The 14,319-nt window shown below is 44.8% G+C and overlaps 2 protein-coding genes across 4 annotated transcripts in view; one reads left to right on the top strand and one right to left on the bottom strand.

The window, feature by feature from the left end:
- KATNAL2 (katanin catalytic subunit A1 like 2) overlaps window positions 1–14,319 on the bottom strand; it is a 79,735-nt gene that overhangs the window by 39,310 nt on the left and 26,106 nt on the right. For all 3 annotated transcript variants that reach the window (XM_084779566.1, XM_084779567.1, XM_084779568.1), the window contains exons 2-6: window positions 6,092–6,162; window positions 4,979–5,145; window positions 3,527–3,569; window positions 1,404–1,515; window positions 96–194 (exon numbers count right to left, since the gene is read on the bottom strand). In XM_084779566.1, the coding sequence (XP_084635692.1) occupies window positions 96–194; window positions 1,404–1,515; window positions 3,527–3,569; window positions 4,979–5,145; window positions 6,092–6,162 (492 nt within the window). The remainder of the gene's footprint in view (window positions 1–95; window positions 195–1,403; window positions 1,516–3,526; window positions 3,570–4,978; window positions 5,146–6,091; window positions 6,163–14,319) is intronic.
- Window positions 13,570–14,170, top strand: LOC311596551 (small ubiquitin-related modifier 2-like). Its single transcript, XM_084780138.1, has one exon. The coding sequence runs from the start codon at window positions 13,707–13,709 to the stop codon at window positions 13,992–13,994; it is 288 nt and encodes a 95-aa protein (XP_084636264.1). The 5' UTR covers window positions 13,570–13,706; the 3' UTR covers window positions 13,995–14,170.

Genomic DNA, 14,319 nt, shown 5'->3' with positions numbered 1-14,319 from the left:
TAATGTTTCTTCTCTTCACCTTCATGTCTGGCAAAGTTGTGTGCTTTACTTCCTGTTTCTACAGAGAAACAAACTCTCCTTTCCATCCTACTTACCCTTCGTGGGTGGGCCTTTTCCTCTGGGCTGTCTTTGTGGATTTTTGATATGTTTAAGCCAAACTCGGTGGTCTCTGGTTTAATGTTATTGATACTCTCCTGGAGAAACAGGAAGACCGTGAGTAGCTAGTCTGCAAGCAGCTGAGACCCTGGCTCTGACTGCCCATCTCCCCCATAAAACCAAATGCTGGATACCACTTCTGTGTAATGGTTACTTGGCCAATTTTGTTCAGATTGACAGGACTCTAAACCATGTCTCTGTGCCTTGAGAAAGGAGCTATTCCCAGAGGCTGAGACTCCAGGCTATGGGTTCTAAGTAGTCCTACCCGTGGGAAAATACCTGTACTTAGCCCAACCCCACTCATGGGCCTGTCTTTTCTCCTTTGGCCAAGGCTGGCCGGAGTCCGGGGACTCAGCAGAGTCACCCAACCACCTCCCATCTACCTTGGGCACAGCCCAAGACAGCCATAGACCCTCTTCAAACAAATAGAATTCTATCATTTCTTTCCATCTAGTTGTTAGGGCTAACTTTTTCTGTTCCATTTATCAGTTTCCACTGGTCCTTTCTCATTAAAACATGAACTGTTAGGGCTGGAGAAATGGCTCAGAGGTTAAGAGTACTGACTGCTCTTCCAGAGATCCTAAGTTCAATTCCCAGGAACCACTTGGTGGCTCACAACCATCTAAATGAGATCTAATGCCCTCTTCTGGCCTGCAGTTGTACATGCAGGCAAAGCACTGTTTACATAATAAATAAATTAATCTTAAAAAAACAAAAACAAAAACCTAAACTGTTTTGTCCTAGGCAGGAAGGTTCTGGATGTAGCTCTCCTGAGGTAGGAGCCATTGGTTCCACACGTTTGCTGGGCCTACTCCTCTCACGTCCCTTCCTTCTAGGATGTCTAACACTGAGGTCTAGGGTAAGGAGGAACCTCGCGGGCTTTACAGATGTCCAGACAGAAATGCCAAGGCCCAGCTGTCCCTCAGACTGTCCCTGGGACACACTGGGGAACCAGGAGACCTGCCTGGGGTGGGGAGGCCTGCTTTCTGCACTTGTGTCTCAGCTATGAGGCTCTTCCAGGCAGCACAACAACTTCCACGACCCTCTGCGCTGGAACCAGAGGAGGAGCTGGAAAACCTACAGATTTGTCCATTTCTTTGCTCCAGCATACTGAAATAAATGTCACCTGTATTCAGGGACCCCTACAATTTAATTAAATCATACAGCAACTTTTAAACAGAGATATTTTTCTTGAGGCCATTTATCAGGCAAGTGTGGTATTACCGACATCAAGCAGTCATCTCGACCTGTTTAGGGTGTTCCTTGACAGATTTGGTGTCCCCTGTCTTCCCTGCTGAAGTTTTGGGTCGTGACCTCTGACTGATCTTGGGGAGATTTTGACAACTGTCATTCGTCGTCCTGAGGAAGGGAACAAAGACCTTCAGGAAAGTGTTCTGACCATTTAGCATCTCCCACCCACCTTAGACCAGGGATGATGTGGGGGTGGAGGGCGGAAACAGTCCTTCCACTCAAGTTATGAAACCTCAGAAGACTCAGGGGTCTGTCTAGGTTGTAACCCAGGATACTGAATATAAAACGTCTCCTCTACATAAAGCAGCCCTAGCCTGATGTACACAGTAAACAGCCAAAGGGGCTACAGGCTACAGAGCTGGCTCAGCGGTCAAGAGCACTTGCTGCTCTTCCAGAGGTCCTGAGTTTGATTCCCAGCACCTGTATCACTCAGCTCACAACGGCTATAATCCAGCTCCCAGGGATCGTATGCCCTTTACAGGTATCCAGACACAGACACACACAAATACGCATAAACACATAAGAAAATAACTTAAAGGCGGGGGACTTATGTAAGGACAGCAAAACTTAACCCATGTCTACTGTCACGTGTCATTCATCTTTGCAAAATGATTTCTCTTCAGTAGAAGTCATTTCCGGAAAAACAAATCAACAGTGTAGGGGTGGGGGTGGGGGGTGCTGAAGTTAGGAGAGTAGGTGACTCTGGTAAAGATGGGGTAGATGGGCTTTCTAGCGTGGGAAGGGATAAGGGAGTCTGCTGCTGGGCTGAGTGTGATAGTCACATGCACGCATTTGAGAATATGTGCTACATCACCACAAGAGCAGGACTAATTTGTTCAGTAAAGCCTTGCCAGTATACACACACACACACACACACACACACACACACACACACACACACACACCAAAACAAAAACAAAAAACGGTATTGGGATTTTTGAATGTTGCAATGGAAGACAATGTAAGAAACAGGCAGGGCCTTCTTAAGAGGCAAACATGAGTTTCCATGTTTTTTTTTTTGAGACAGGGTCTCTCTGTGTAGCCTTGGCTGCCCTGGACTCACTTTGTAGAGCGGGCTGGCCTCAAACTCACAGAGATCCACCTGCCTCTGCCTCCCGAGTGCTGGGATTGCAGGTGTGCTCCCCTACACCTGGCTGAGTTCCATAAGTTGCTCTCTTTTCCCAGCTCCGCAGGGGATCAGTAGGAGGGTCCCTACAAGAAGACCCTCGTGTTCCAATTTATCTCAGAAAGCTTCCGCCTGAGGCAGAAGAGCATTGTGATTAGTATTCTGCAGAGAGCCTGCGGTCCATCCAGCCATTGTCACAGCAGATGCCAAGTGTCCCTACTGAGGTCTCTGGATCCTGAATTCACAAAGCTGAAGCACTTGGAGAGGCCCACAGAATGCACGCCTCTCAAGACCTAATACGTCATTTAGTATGTCAATCTAAGTTTTCTTTTTCGGGCACATTCTAAGGTGTTTTTTTTTTTTTTCATTGCCTAAAATGGGTGTGCACTACAGTTCCTTCCAGAATCACACTTTCACCCACTCGTGAGATTTTGGCTTTTTTATACTAGCAAAAACCTCAGTCCCTGCTGCCCCAAGCCAGCCAATCCTGAGACATATGCCAGATGCTTACTCCATGCTTAAAAATCAGTGGTGGGACTTGGGTGTCAATCTTTCAACTTTAGAGATCCGGATGTTCCAAGCCACATGGGCAAGAAAGATAGGATATCACTGACCATAATGTTAGTGACCCAGGAGAATCTAAAGACACTGGCTTAAGTCCAGGCAGTGGTGTGACAAGAGGGGGACTCCAAGGTCACATGGCCACAGTCTGGCATTTCTGGCAGGCAACCATGGAGTGGCACTGGAGACTCTTCGGGAAAGAGAGCCTCAGATCAGAGTGCTGATCAGGCCTGGCATGTTAGTGCATGCTTTTAATCCTAGCACTTGGGAAGCAAAGGTGGATCTCTGTGACTCACGGCCAGGCTCTAAGAAATCTAGGGTATGTAGAGACACCCTGTCTCAAAAACAAACAAACAAAAACAAAACAAAACAATACAAAAAACAGAAAAAACAGGGTTAAGTTGTTGAGTTGATCAAGATGCATCCCTTTACCTTCTGTTCTTCCCTCCGTTTCTTGATGGTAAATTATTTTCTACTGTGGGAAAAAAAACATTGGGAGAAAGGGAAGAATTTATACTTAAGAGGGAACAAGCAAACTTTCATGTACATTTTCTTTCACAGCATTCTTACAGTTTGTGCTTCAGCCTTCTGGACCACAGACAGCTAGATAGCCAAATGAGAGGTGAAGGGGCCACCGAACAGAAGGAAGTCAGAGCATCTCAGGCATCGTGAACCACACGGAGAAAGGCACCCAGGCCTTGGTTAGTGAATGTGTCACAGACCCCACATGTGGGAACAAGACCCACAACAGGCTGGCTTTACAGCGTGCCAGTTGTCCACTGAGTTTTCATGGACTTGCCACTGTTGTTCTGGGTCACACAGAGCTCGAGGATCTCATGAGTCTGACAGGAACATTTACTGAGTCAAATTCTGCCAAGTGACCTTTAGAACTAAGACACTGTATCCAATGTCACAGGAGAAGATCAGTGCCAAGCTAGATGGGGACAGGCCATCTAGAGGTCAGTCCCTGTCAGGGATGGTGCCTGTCTCTCTGTGTCAGAAGACAGTGCCTAGCTCACACAACCACCCAAGTGAACTGAGTTCTGAGCCCTTCACTGGAAGGGAGCTCAGAGAACAGAAAATTAAAATTGCAGGCCTCTTTCAACCCTAGCCTTGACCCTGGCTATTTTTAATTGATGCTCCTCTCAGTTTCCTGGTCCCGACATGAAATGTTAAACTCTGTGGCTTAACAAGTGCCTTGTAAACAGGACAACAGTCTCCCTTGGTTTGTAATTACTTCCCCCACTTACTGACTTCTAAGTCAATGTTACTACAAAACCTGAGACCTTGGCTGTAGATCCTCCCTCTAGCCAGCCTCCTTGACTGCTGACCTATATTGGGTCTTTGCATTATATTGATCACCATCTGGATTGATGGCTTTCAAAAGCATTTCATTATCTATACATGAGCTATTAGCTTTACCAATACTCATTTCCATGTTATTTTCAAGACAGATAATAGGTCTTCCTAACAAGGAAGAGTCTTTTGTCATTTATTGTCTTCCAACAGCCCTTTCCATCACTGCAGAAGTTAATGCTGGTCTTCTGAAGAGCACCTGAGCACCCTGGGGCTCTGCTTTCATTACCCTAAAACACATTCCTCAAACAAATGCCAACAAGACTAGACAATGCCAAACATCCCGGCACTCATGTTTGAGTGGTCAGTTCTGGGTCTGAAGTAGGCTCCAGATGTTTCTGGTCTACTCTTCCATCTAACCACGTACGTGGGAACACCTTTTGCTGGGGGAGGGATAGGCCGATCTGGTCACCAATTCTTGTTCCTCATGTCCCCACCTCCCTGATAGTGGGGTTATAGATGTGGGCCACCGGAAACACCATCCTTAACCATGGGATAAAGCATCACTACTAGCACAAAGCTACTTGCCTGCATCTGGTGCCTTCTTAACCATTTTGGGGTACTTCTGAAATTTCACAAAATAATAGCTCTCATATTCCATCAAAATAGTTTCCAGGTCAACGTTGTCACAAACTTCAAAGCGCCGTAATCCCAGCTTAGTCTCCTCCTCCAAAGCATTAGCTGCATCCATGTAGCTGGCAGTTTTACAGGAGAGAGAAGATTAAGTCTGAGTTTAAGGAATAAAAACAAAGAGGGTTTCAAAGGCAAAGAGACTCAACACAAAGGACAAGCAGGCTGTGAGCAGCACATGACAGAAAAACCAGTGTGTAAAGGATTCTTCTAGAGTAAGGACCAATACATATGGCTTTGGGGGTTGTTTTGGATTTGGTTTTCTTGGATTTGGTTTTCTGGTTTGGCTTATTTAACACTTTGAATGGGTTGGTTCTTTATGGCTTTTGGTGATGTCAGTTTTCTGATGTCTTCAGGTTGGTTGTTTTAGGGATAAGGTTTCAGTACATAGCTCAAGGGTTCCTAGGACTTGTGGTCCTCCTGTGCCAGTCTCCAAAGCAGAGACTGCAGACATATGACTTAACCACACCATAAATATATCCAAACACTGTCATTTGCAATGGTTATTTGTGGAAGCTTCTGGCTTCTAGTGATATCTAGAGATGTTCCCACCATCCAAAACAATTTCCAAAGTGCTTATAGTCAAATAAGGAAGTACTTAAGAAACTGTCTTTGGAGTGCCTTTCCTTGTTTTTAGCCAAATATGGATGCAGCTGCTGTTTTAGTTATTCTTTTGTTGCTGTGGATAATGTCATTTATTAGCACAGGCTCAGCAGTTATAACAAATAAACTACACTAAGGAGAGATGGGAAGGATAAGGGACTGAGTTGGGGCTCAGATGCACCGTGCTTGCCTGGGATCCATCACCAGCATTGCAAATAATGATAATAATAACAATGATGATGATGATGATGATGTAGGAAACAGGTGGGGAGAAAGAGTATATAAGGATTCACTATACTTTCTTCTCATTGCCCTGTAATATGAAACTGTTCTAAAAGTAAAGGGCAGTCACTGCTTTTGGAGGGTCGGAGAGCAGAGGCATCATCGTGAACGCGGGTGATAACATACCCTTCTTGTGTTAAGTAATGCAAAATCAAAATGAGGAGGTTTTTTCGCCGTGCTTCTGTTCTCATCTCGTACTGTGAACAAAGAGGAAAATTTAGAAGGGCCCACAAGATGCAGCAGTGCTTTATAGCATAGCAATAAAGGCTTACAGGGAAAGGCGAGCTGTCAAAACCAAGCAGTCTGTCTTAGAGGCTGGCCAGCCTCCGTGGCCTCAGAGGATGCATAAAGTTGTTTTCTACAGTCTGTTTCTCCTTCAGTCCAGCTCCTAGCTCATCAGTAAGTCTGAGAGACACTGACCTGAATGTGACTGACTGCATGTGACAAGTTACTGGAAAGCTAGATAGCCTATTAGTCACACACACACACACACACACACACACACACACACACACACACTCACTCACTCATTGGAGTGCCTTTCCTTGTTTTTAGCCAATATATATAATAAGATATATATTAACATGGTTACAAAGTAACTTGTGGGGACTGGAGAAATGGCTCTTCCAGAGGACCAGTGTTTGATTCCGAGCACCTATATGACAGCTCATGAACTCTAATCCCAGGAGATCCAATGCCCTCTTCTGGCCTCCAGGGGTACTGCATGTACACAAGGAAACAAAACACCCATACAAACTAAACAATAAGATAATTTCTTCCTTCTCCTCCTACTCATCATCTTCTTCTTCCTCTTCCTCCTCATCCCCCCTCTTCCTCTCCCTCCTCCTCTCACTCTTCTTCTTCCTCTTCTTTTGGTTTTTTTAAAGACAGGGTTTCTCTGTGAAACCTTGGCTGTAAGGGACTCACTTTGTAGACCAGGCTAGACTTGAACTCACAGCGATCTGCCTGCCTCTGTCTCCCTGAGTGGGGTTACAGGCATGTGCCACCATGCCCAGCTCAATAAGATAATTTCTAAAGACAGCCCCCACTCCTACTGTTAGGAGTCCCACAAGAACACTAAGCCACACAACTATAATGTATATGCAGAGGACCTACAGGCTGTCTCTGACTCTTTTGCCTGCTTTTGAGAGCCTTCTCCTCCTCCTGGGTTGCCTCACCCAGCCTTGGTCTGAGAACATGTACCTGGTCTTATTGTACCTTGTTATGGCACATTTGGTTGATATCCCTGGGAGGCCTGTTCTCTTCTGAATGGAAATGAAGAAATATGGATCTGGCAGAGAAGGGAGGTGGGGAAGAGGCACTAGGAGGGCAGGAGGGAAAGGATACTGCAGTCAGGATGTAATATATGAGAACAGAAAAATTAATTTTTGTAACTGTGATCGGCAAAAAAAGATAATTTGTAAAAATAAGATAAATTGCTGGGCACAGTGGCACATGTCTATAATCCCAGCACTCAGGGAGGCAGAGGCAGGAAGATCTCTGTGAGTTCGAGGCCAGCCTGGTCTACATAGTGAGTCCAAGACAACCAAGGCTACACAGAGAAACCATGTCTCAAAAAATTAACAAACAAAAATATTAATAAAATAAAATAAAATTGTGATCTAGAAATCATCTGTGCAACACATGTCCACATGATAATCTATCTTTAATTCAGGGTCCTTCCCAGTTCCTGGACCAACTCAACGATGGCTTCCCCTACGCCATTCAGAGGTGACCATACATCAAGTACTCGGACTGGCACGAAGAGGAGCAGGGCCAGTAAAGGGAAGTTGCAGCATAAGAAAGTCATCATCCAAGCTGGATGTATTTGTGCCTTTATTTGCAGTGCTAATGCGCACATTTAGTACTCTGGAATTTCAAATTCTCTAAATAGCTCTATCTAATAGTGCTTCTCCTCACTGCAAATAACTAGCCTTATCTAAAGAGACTAAAGGTAAGAAGTGGGGGGCCTCAAATGAGCTCACTGTAGTCCAAATTACGTCATAAAATCTGTGTACACAGGCTGGTGATGTAGCTCAGTTAGCAGGGCCCTTAGCATTCACAATTGTGGACCCAACCCCAGCACTGCCTTAAACCTCAAACTGGATGAGATGGTACATGCCTGTAATCCCTGCAATAGAAAGGAGGACACAGGAGGGTCATAAGTTCAAAGTCATACTCAGCTACATGAGGAGCTTCAGGCTAATCTGGGCTGTAGGAAACCCTGTCTCAAAAATTAAATTTACAGCCAGGCACAGTGGTGCACACTTACAATTCCAGCACTTAGAAGGCAGAGGCAGGAGGATCACTGTGAGTTTGAGGCCAGTCTCTTCTATAAACTGAGTCCAGAACAGCCAGGACTACAAGAGAAACCCTGTCTTGAAAAGCCAAAACCAAAACTAACAAACAAAAAAATTAAACTTACATGTAAACACTCATGACATGTGATGTTCATGGTTTTCTAAAAACTAATGCTGTTATAAAATAAAAAGGTATGAAGAATTAATTATTCAAAATGCAATAGTACTTTTTTCCTTTCTCTTTCTTGAGCACATAGCCAAGAGCAGACTCAAGCTTGCTATGTACTTGAGGATGACTTTGAACTCTGATCCTCCGGCCTCCAATTCTCAAGTGCAAGAATAACAGGCTGGGGCCACCATGCCCATCCACTCTTTTCCCCTTTAAGTTACTTTCTATTGCAGGAAAACATATACACATGTCCAGGTAAGAGGCATTGAATACATTCACACCCCTGCACCTTCCATCTTCAGAACCCTTTCATGTGCCTCAATTCAAACAATGTACTCAGTCATCGCCGGTTCCCTGTCCCTTCTCCCCCATCTACTTTCTCTTTCTATGCCCTTGCCTATCCTGAGTCCATCATCCAAACAGAATCACACAGTATTTGTCCTTTTGTGTTTGGTAAATTTTACTTAGTACAAGGCCTTCAAGGTTCACCCACATTGTAGTATGTGTAAAACTTGCCTTCCCTCTAACACTGAAAACACAAGCTAGTGAGATGGTTTAGTAGGTACACCAAACCTGACAACCCCGGTTTAAAGCCTTGGTCCCTTTGGGGGGAGGAAAAACTGCCTCCCCTGATCTCCATAACATATGTTCATACATGCACATAAATGCACACATGTATATGCACACACAATAAGTACTACTTTTTAAAATTACTATTTTTATGTGTATGGGTCTTTTGCCTGCATGTGTATCTGTATAACAGGTGCATGCCATGCCTGCGGAGACCAGAAGCAGGTACAGGATCTCCTAAGACTGGAGTTACAGACATAAACTGCCATGTGGGTACTGGATTTCAAATCCTGGACCTCTGGAAGAGCAGCCAGTGCTCTTAACCACTGAGCCATCTCTCCAGCCATAACACACTATTGCAAAATTTTAAATAGTTTTTTTTTAAACAGGGGTTGGAGGGATGGCTTAGCAATTAAGAGCACTGGCTGCTTTTTTGGAGGTCCTGAGTTCAATTCCCAGCAACCACACGGTGGCTCACAACCATCTATAATGTGATCTGACGCCCTCTTCTGGCCTGCAGGTGTACATGCAGATAAAGCACTCATGAATAAAAATAAAGAGGTTTTTTTTTGTTTGTTTGTTTGTTTGTCAAGACAGGGTTTTTCTATGTAACCTTGGCTGTCCTGGACTCACTCACTTTATAGACCAGGCTGGTCTCAAACTCACAGTAATGTGCCTGCCTCTGACTTCCGAATGCTGGGATTAAAGGCGTGTGCCACCATGCCCAGCCTTAAAGAAATATTTTTAAATAGCTTTTTTTTTTTACCTTACAAAATAGTATTATGCCAAATTCTGCTACTTTAACCCCAAACTCACTTTCTATAAGGGGAAATCAACTATTTTAGCTAACCTAGTATCCTGTCCTATGCCTCTAATTTATACATCAGGTTCATGAAATATGACTGCCCTGTTTAAAAAAGATGAGAATTAAGCCTATCACACCCTTGCAGTCCCTCCCCCGACAGTTACATCAGTGACTGTATTATTAGGACCAGGAAAATACTGTTCACTGCTGAGCCACAAGTCACCATGGCTATTGTTCTTTGACAATTGTTTTTCTTTCTCTTTTTTAAAGATTTATTTATTATTTACATAGTATTCTGCCCACATACGCACCTGCATGCCAAAAGAGGGCATTAGATCTCATTACAGATGGTTGTGAGCCACCATGTGGTTGCTGGGGATTGAACTCAGGATCTTTGGAAGAACAGACAGTGCTCTTAACCCCTGAGCCATCTCTGCAGCCCTTGTTTTTCTTTCTTGTAATGAATAGTTATTGTTCATTTTATTAGGTTACTTTTCAAAATACTTATTCCTTATTGCGGTGGTGTGAAAGAGAATGGCTCCCATAGGCTCATATGTTTAAATCCTTGGTCCCCAGTTGGTGGGACTGTTTGGTAAGGATTAGGAGGTGTGGCCTTGTTGGAGGAGGCGTGTCACTGGGTGTAGGGTGGGCAGGCTCTGAGACATGAGCTGTCCACTACTGCTCCAGTGCCTGCTGCCTGCTGCCTCAGCTCTGCCATGAGGGACTCTTAACCATCAGAAACTGTACGCCCTGAATAAACTCTCCTGAGTTGCCTTGGTCATGATGTCTTATTGCAGCAATAGAAAAGTAATGTAATACAATTATCAAATACCCAGACATGTCGCATCACTTTCCTCACCATGGGACACATCAGGTAGTATGTCTACTACAGTCCTCCATGGCTTCCCTCCAGGAACATCTGAGGCAGTCAAGCAGAGGGACGGCTTAGAACTTAGAGCTCCTTTTGGCTTGGGTTATACGTATGCTCCTATCCTGACAGTGCCCCCCCCCACCATCTAGGACCCTCCCTTGCATCAAGCTGCACGTACCCCCTGCTCCCAACGATGCAATAGGTCACTTTCTTTCAGCAACGCCTTGATAAAGCCCCTTTGTTGCAAAATACATACTGCAATACACCTGGGAACTATGGACAATGGACCTACCTAGCCTCAACTCTACTGGTTTTCGGTCTGTATACATTAAAATGAACTGTGTCCTCTGAGTGAACTTATTGGGAAACTCTCCTTTATTTACTGTTGTATGCCTATGCTCAATTGGTATATATATGGTTAAAATCAGAGACACCACTAGAAAGGACATGTGCGACAGGGAAAGGCTTACATAATAGCTCAAACCTATCAATCAAAACAGAGAACCATCACACTGAATCCCTTAGCAACCTCCTCCTGAACCCCATGAAAAGGAGAACTTCAAACAAAGGCTGACAGTCTTGGGCACTCTAGCTCAAGGATGCTGCTGGCTCTCTGCAGTGAATCCTGTCCTTTCTCGTTACTTCCTGTTGTTTGCTATGTGTGTGTTATGTGTGTGCAGATCTCTGGATACACCACCACGAACCTGGACCTCCCATAACACCTCCGTCTTCACTCTGCTTTAGGTTGGAGCTTACACTGCAACTGCCCTTGGAAACTTTCCTTCCTTGGTTCAGTTGCTTATCTCATCGCTATGACAAAATACTTGATGGCAGGAGCTTAAGGGAAGAACGGCTTATTCTGTTTACAGCTCCAGGGCCTACATCTCAGTAGGGAAGGTAGGGCAGCAGGAGCTGGATGCAGCTGATGGCGCTGTGCCCCCAGTCAGGAAGCAGAAGCCACGAGTGCCTAGCTTGTGCTCCCTTTTACACAGTCTAGGACGCCACATGCACAAGGGCTTCCCACCTTGGATAACCTAATCTAGACAGGCCTTTCGTAGACATGTCCAGGGGCTCGTCTCTCCAATGACCATAAGTCTTTTGTAAAAGATGTATTTTTATTATTATATTATATATTGTATAATATATATTATATAATAATAAAAGATGTATTAGTATTCTTAAGTATGTCTACTATTCTTAAGTATGTCCATGTATGGGTATGTGCACCTGAGTGCAGGTGGCCGCAGAGGCCAGAGATATCAGATCTTCTAGAGTTGAAGTTATATGTGGTTGTGAGACCTGTCTGACCTGGAAAGCACTGTGGCTCTTAAACCCTGAGCATCTCTCGAGCCTTCCTCGGTAATTCCAGACCCTGTCAAGTCGACTCTATTAACTTAGCCTTTCATTGTTCATTTCATATTTCAATATCACAGATTTTTTAAAATTTCTCAGTAAAGCAGCATAGATGGTAAACAGTTGTAAATCAACTTAATCGTTGATCTATAGGCCCAGCAGGCTACCCGCGGCAGGTGGGCCTGGCTGAGTTAGAAAGGTAACTGTGCCCGATGTTTTATGTCAACTCGCCACAAGCCAAAGTCATCTGAGACTTTGTCTCCATAAGATTAGGATATACACAAGCCTGTAGGCCATCTTCTTAATTAGTGATTGATGGGGGATGACCCCGCCCATTGTAGGTGGGTTCATCCTTGGGATAGTGGTACTGGGTTCTATAAGAAAGCAGTCCTGGCCAGGCGTGGTGGCGCACGCCTTTAATCCCAGCACTCCAAGAGGCAGAGGCAGGCGGATCTTGTGAGTTCGAGGCCAGCCTGGTCTATAAAATGAGTCCAGGACAGCCAGGGCTACATAGAGAAACCCTGTCTCGAAAAATCAACAACAAAAAATTCAAAAAGAAAGCATCTGAGCAAGCCATGGGGAGCAAATCTGTAAACAGTTCCTGGCTTCAGGTTCCTGCTCCATTTGAGTTCCTGTTCTGGCTTCCTTCAGTGATGGACTACAATGTAGAAGTGGAAGCGAAATAAACCCTTTCCTTCACATCTTGCTTTTGGTCATGGTGTTTACCACAGCAACAGAAACCAAAGTGGAAAAGAATTGGTATCAGGATAAGTGGGATGCTGCTGCGGTAGCCCTGGCCATGCGGCTTTTATGCCCTGAGCTTTGTTGTGGGTGGCAAGTGGAAGATTTGGGAACTTTAAACTGGAAAAGCTAGTTAGGGCTCGCAGCTTGATGGGCCGTTTCAGGAGCTTGGGAGATAAGACAATGAGGAGGAGGAGGAGGAAGAGAAGGGGGAAGAGGAGAATCAAAGACACTATTGGACCATCCAAGTGACACGTTTGAAAGACGAAAGCATGGAAGTGAAGCCATCTGTGTTCTATAGTGGCGATGGTGCGCCTCAGCTGGGGCCGCTCCTGGGCTGGGGCCCTGGGCTGCATGAGAAAGCAGGCTGGAAGCAAGCCAGTCAGCAGCATCCCTCCAGTAACCCTGCTTCAGTTCCTGTCTGGGATGGAGCCCTAATTCCCTCAGTGATGGACTGAGACCCAGAAATGTAAGCCAAATGATTTCTTCCCTCACCCAAGTCGCTTTTAGTCAGAATGTTTTAGCACAACAACAAAAGAACATTGCCAGAATACCCCTCCAAAATCTACTGATTCCAGAGTAGTTTTTCTCAATAAGAGTTACTTAGATCAAATTTCCAACAAAGAAGTTAAAAGAACAATAAATACGTTCAAATGAAGAAGGATGTGAATAAATTGCATAATAAATTCCAAGAGAGCACAAGCAGCTGGCTGAAATAAGGGTGTCAATGTGGGATATGAAGACAGACTTCAACAATGATATACAAATATTGATGAAAATTCAAATTGAGGCACGACGTGCGCGCGCCCTCCGCCTCGTCCACCGCTGCCGCCTCCTTCTTCTGCCGCTCCTGGTGCTGCTTGTGTGTTCCTTCAGTGCGGACCTGGTGCCTCTTTTGTGAAGCGGCAGCTGAGGAGACTCCGGCGCTCACCATGGCCGACGAGAAACCCAAGGAAGGAGTCAAGACTGAGAACAATGACCATATTAATTTGAAGGTGGCGGGGCAGGATGGTTCTGTGGTGCAGTTTAAGATTAAGAGGCACATACCACTTAGTAAACTAATGAAAGCCTATTGTGAACGACAGGGTTTGTCGATGAGGCAGATCAGATTCCGGTTTGATGGGCAACCAATCAATGAAACAGACACACCTGCACAGTTGGAAATGGAGGACGAAGATACGATTGATGTGTTCCAGCAGCAGACAGGAGGTGTCTACTAAAAAGGGAACCTGCTACTTTACTCCAGAATTCTGTTATAGACCAAGAATACATTCTCAATTAGAAAGCCGCAATTTGGTTCCACCATCCTGACTACTACAGTATAGTTTTCTCTATTCTTTCATTTCCCTGTCCCCATTTCTTTATTGTACATAAAGTAACTGGTGTATGTGCACAAGCATATTGCTCTTCTTTTTCTTTTTTGAACTAAATGGCCAATGTTCTGCTTTGGTTGACATCAGATGGAGACGGTCTGGGGAAAGTACTGGTTCTGTGAAAACACCCCCCCTTTCTCCACTAGTGGCATGCTCATTCAGCTCTTATCTT

This window comes from Acomys minous (genome assembly GCF_964271855.1).
Source record: "Acomys minous genome assembly, chromosome: 4".
Lineage (NCBI taxonomy): Eukaryota > Metazoa > Chordata > Mammalia > Rodentia > Muridae > Acomys > Acomys minous.
The sequence above is the reverse complement of the archived record's forward strand: the minus strand, read 5'-3'. Positions and strand labels throughout refer to the sequence as shown.